This window comes from Haliotis rufescens, unplaced genomic scaffold (genome assembly GCF_023055435.1).
Source record: "Haliotis rufescens isolate VD_foot unplaced genomic scaffold, xgHalRufe1.0.p SCAF_3, whole genome shotgun sequence".
NCBI lineage: Eukaryota > Metazoa > Mollusca > Gastropoda > Lepetellida > Haliotidae > Haliotis > Haliotis rufescens.
Genome location: NW_025964001.1, coordinates 42,710,614 through 42,714,646, shown reverse-complemented (window position 1 = coordinate 42,714,646; position 4,033 = coordinate 42,710,614). Strand labels below are relative to the sequence as shown.

At 40.8% G+C, this 4,033-nt stretch overlaps 1 protein-coding gene across 1 annotated transcript; it reads left to right on the top strand.

The window, feature by feature from the left end:
* The first annotated feature begins 350 nt into the window (after nucleotides 1-350).
* Nucleotides 351-2,577, top strand: LOC124125264. The gene is made up of 2 exons (XM_046488541.2): nucleotides 351-435; nucleotides 921-2,577. The coding sequence occupies exons 1-2, from the start codon at nucleotides 403-405 to the stop codon at nucleotides 2,037-2,039; spliced, it is 1,152 nt and encodes a 383-aa protein (XP_046344497.2). The 5' UTR covers nucleotides 351-402; the 3' UTR covers nucleotides 2,040-2,577.
* The last annotated feature ends 1,456 nt before the right edge of the window (nucleotides 2,578-4,033 follow it).

Sequence of the window (4,033 nt, the reverse complement as noted above, 5' to 3'; positions counted from 1 at the left end):
CTTTTACATTCGATCAAATTGATCGAACCACATTTCTTATTTGAAATCAACAAAGGACGGTTATGTGTTTAGTAACAAATTTTAAATTGTTCAAGGTAAAACACAAACCAGATAAAACAAAAATTTGTTGATTATTAAAAATAATTGCTTTTAGAACTAAAAGGAATCGAAGCTTCCAGGAGGTCCTGATAATGGGATAAAAAAATTCTTAAATATCACAGTCTTAGTTGCGTTACGAAATCTGAAATATCACATCAACAGCATGGGCATGGCATTGATCCATCGATGTGCCTTTATTTGTAAGTGGCTGTACTGCCACCAGATGCTGCTTATTGATGTCAGAGTAGCGGCAAAGCTGATGCTCACAGCTACTCGTGAACCAACAACGTGGCGGATTGACTGATGCACAGGACGTCGATGTGGCCCTCGTATCACGTACGTACAGACAAACTGTCCGCATCATGTATGTACACACAAACTGTCAGCATCACGTATGTACAGACAAACTGTCCGCATCACGTATGTACAGTCAAACTGTCAGCATCACGTATGTACAGTCAAACTGTTCGTATCACGTATGTGAAGTCAAACTGTCCGCATCACCTATGTACAGTCAAACTGTCCGCATCATGTATGTAGTCAAACTGTCAGATAAAAGGGTCAGATGCACCTCAAACATAGACAATGTGTTTTCAACACAAACAATTCAAAAGATGGATGGAGGTATAAAACGTAATCTCGTAAAATAGATCTTTATTAATGCATCTTTCTTGTGACTTTTTTCTTTGGAAACTCAAAGAATAAATATTGCAAAAATCACGCCAAATGGCATTTTGCTATTTCGAGTCCGAAACTATGTGCTTACTGTGTATGCATCAATATCTGGGTTTTTTTAATGGAATTTATCGATGCTGTTGCAGCAGATGGTTCGAAGACTACTATTTTTCTGCTGTGTCGTGGGGACAACTGTGTTATTGGTCAACTGCTTCCGTTACACTTTAAATATGAAGAGACACAAATACAAATATAAACTTCCCTTTCGTGGTGAAGGAGAGGCAGACAATGTACACAGACAGGCCCCGGGAGATGCTGGACCTTTTACATTCGATCAAGGTCAACCTGTTCACCCGACGAAGAAGTACATTGTATGTGTGTGTATTGGATCATACATTGGGGGGCTGTCAGACCGGCTGAAGGGATTTGTGACCGGGTACCTTCTGTCCCAGATGTTGGGCCGAGAGTTTGGTATAGTGATGGAAGACCCATGTAACCTGGCAGAATACTGGCAGCCCAACATGGTCAGCTGGAGATTGAACATTGGTCACATCAGGGCACGACACCAACAGAGGATGCGAGTCATTGACAACAAACAGTTTGCCCTCGACATGGAGTCCAGCGATCTGAATGATGTATTCAAGGCTGATGTCATTAACATGACAATCAATGTTAACTGTGTGAAGCATTTGATGAGGAACCCGTTGTTCAAAGCAGTAGAGTGGGCTAGAAACAAAAGTGAATACGAGATCTATAAACATATTGTTGGGGTGTTGTTCCGACTATCACCATCCACAGCTAGCAGATATAATGCGCTACAGCGTAGGGTAGGAGCAAAGACATTGGTATGCGCGCATCTTCGTATGGGTAGAAGTAAGACTATGCCGAACGATGAAGTCAGGCGAACCCGGAAACCAAAGCCAAGAGGAGTGATTACATTTTTACAAAGATGGAATCAATCGGAAGTCTTCAAAATCTTTCTCGCCACTGATTCGGATAATATTAGAAAAAAGTTTCAAAATGCTTTTCCGCAAACATATATCGAAAATGAAGGACCTATTGTCCATATCGACAGGTCCAAGAACTACACGTGTGAGGGATTAGAAAAAGTCATTCTGGACCTGCACGTGCTATCCATGTGTCGCGTTCTTGTCATGTCCATCAGTGGACTAAGTCGCACGGCTGCCATTCTCAGGGCCAGTGACGATAACTTGTACATAGCCTCGCCAACAAACATCAGTGCAACACCCAGGCTACCTGTATAGCCTGATGGAAATTCATTCAAGAAAAGCATAGAATCCCTGTGAACAAAGTATTGTGATGTGGAGAATGGGTGAAGGGTGCGGGTGGGTCTTTTCTGATCAGGAGTCAGAACCATTTGAACCAAGCAAACTGAAGCCATTTTTATGCCACGTTCATTCCTTAGAATGTTCTCAACACTCTCATGAGATGCCTACTGTATTCGCTATGTGACGTGTGGCGAGTCGTCGACAATCAATAATAATGTGTATTTGATCAACATTTACATTAGTTGTGGCAGTTAATGCTCTTCTTGATCTTGGGTCATTTTAAGACTCTTGCTTCCTCTCTGGAACTCCGCTGCCCACCTCTCAACAGAATTGTTGTTAAGGATGCCTGAATGTAGAAAGTAGCACTGTTATTATATGGTCAGAAGTCTTGACGAAAGTGGTTATAAAAATGTGTCAACATGTGTCAGACATACGGATTTGCCTATGCATGGCACGAACATGATGGTGATCATAACCATTTCATATGTACAGGAAAGTCTCGTTAATCCGACACTTGTTGATCCGACAATCGGCTTTATCCGACACAAATGATGGGAACCGATTAAATCAGTGCTATTTAGACCCCTTAATCCGACAGTCTCGCACTCCGACACCGACACACCTCATTTGCGACGAATTGCTGAAATCACTCATTAATCAGTGTCGTTAATCCGACACAGTGATCATCGTACTCCGTGGTAATCTGCCCCACGAGTACACAGCCCCGTGTTTTGATACGCGACTTCCATTCCAGACTATGCTTTAAAAAGTATTTTGAATCAGTCTGTAACAGTAGTTTTGCAACTTCAGAGGTTGCATGATTAGAAAACATATTCCGCTGACAATGTAACACAACAATATGAATATTTCCTTTTTCCTTTTTTTATTACAACATGTTTAATTCGTTATCGTAATCGCAACCAACAATGTCGGATTAACGGGACTTGACTGTATGCAAGACTGATCTGCAAGATTAAATGAGTCCTGAATATCAAATACATATTTGTAAAGTCAACGCATATTTAAGTCAAACATACCGTTTAAATTGCGCCATACACTTACTGTATTTTATTGTGCATCTATCGATTTAAAAACATATCGGCGCTCTGTTGTTCAAAACCCTATAGGTTTATTATGCCCGACGAGGACGGCCTTGGAGGTGTGTAACACGTGTTAGTCATGTGTCCGACATACATGCAGCCTTGTTTGAGGGAAATAGAAATTTATATCTACCGAACAATGTTATGAATGACCAACACTACATAAGCTTACAAATATGATGTATAAGTTGTTGTTTAACCCAACGTTATATCTTGATAAAATGTTCAAATCAAGAAGAATTAAAATTATTAGTATCAGTGTTAAAGTACATAATACATTATGCAGTCTATGTCCGGGAGGTATCATAGGCCCTCATTTACGGAATATAAATCTGGGTCTAGGATGGCCAAGTGTGTCAAAGGATCCGTATTTAGCGCACGGGTGTCACCAAAGTGGTAAGCAGATATGTTCTGTGCTACCTCCACTGTGCAGCTGACATGAAGCAATATGCATGACTGAAACACTGACCCGAAACATTCTTAGAATATGTGTAAAACCCGAAGAGTTCTGGGACAATGTACAATACTTCAAACATTCAGATAATAGTAGTACCTGACACGTTCAGGGAACATGTACATGACCTGAACAATTCAGGGAATATTATCATACCCGGAACGTTCAGGGACTATGTATAATACTTGACACGTTCAGGGAACATGTACATGACCTGAACAATTCAGGGAATATTATCATACCCGGAACGTTCAGGGACTATGTATAATACTTGACACGTTCAGGGAACATGTACATGACCTGAACAATTCAGGGAATATTATCATACCCGGAACGTTCAGGGACTATGTATAATACTTGACACGTTCAGGGAACATGTACATGCCCTAAACACTTCAGGGAATATTATCATACCC

Excerpts from the sequence above, each read along its gene's own strand:
- LOC124125264 (XM_046488541.2), top strand. The coding sequence starts at position 403 with ATGCACAGGACGTCGATGTGGCCCTCGTATCAC. Across the intron at positions 436-920 it reads CGATGTGGCCCTCGTATCAC|CAGATGGTTCGAAGACTACT; the intron begins GTACGTACAGAC and ends ATGCTGTTGCAG.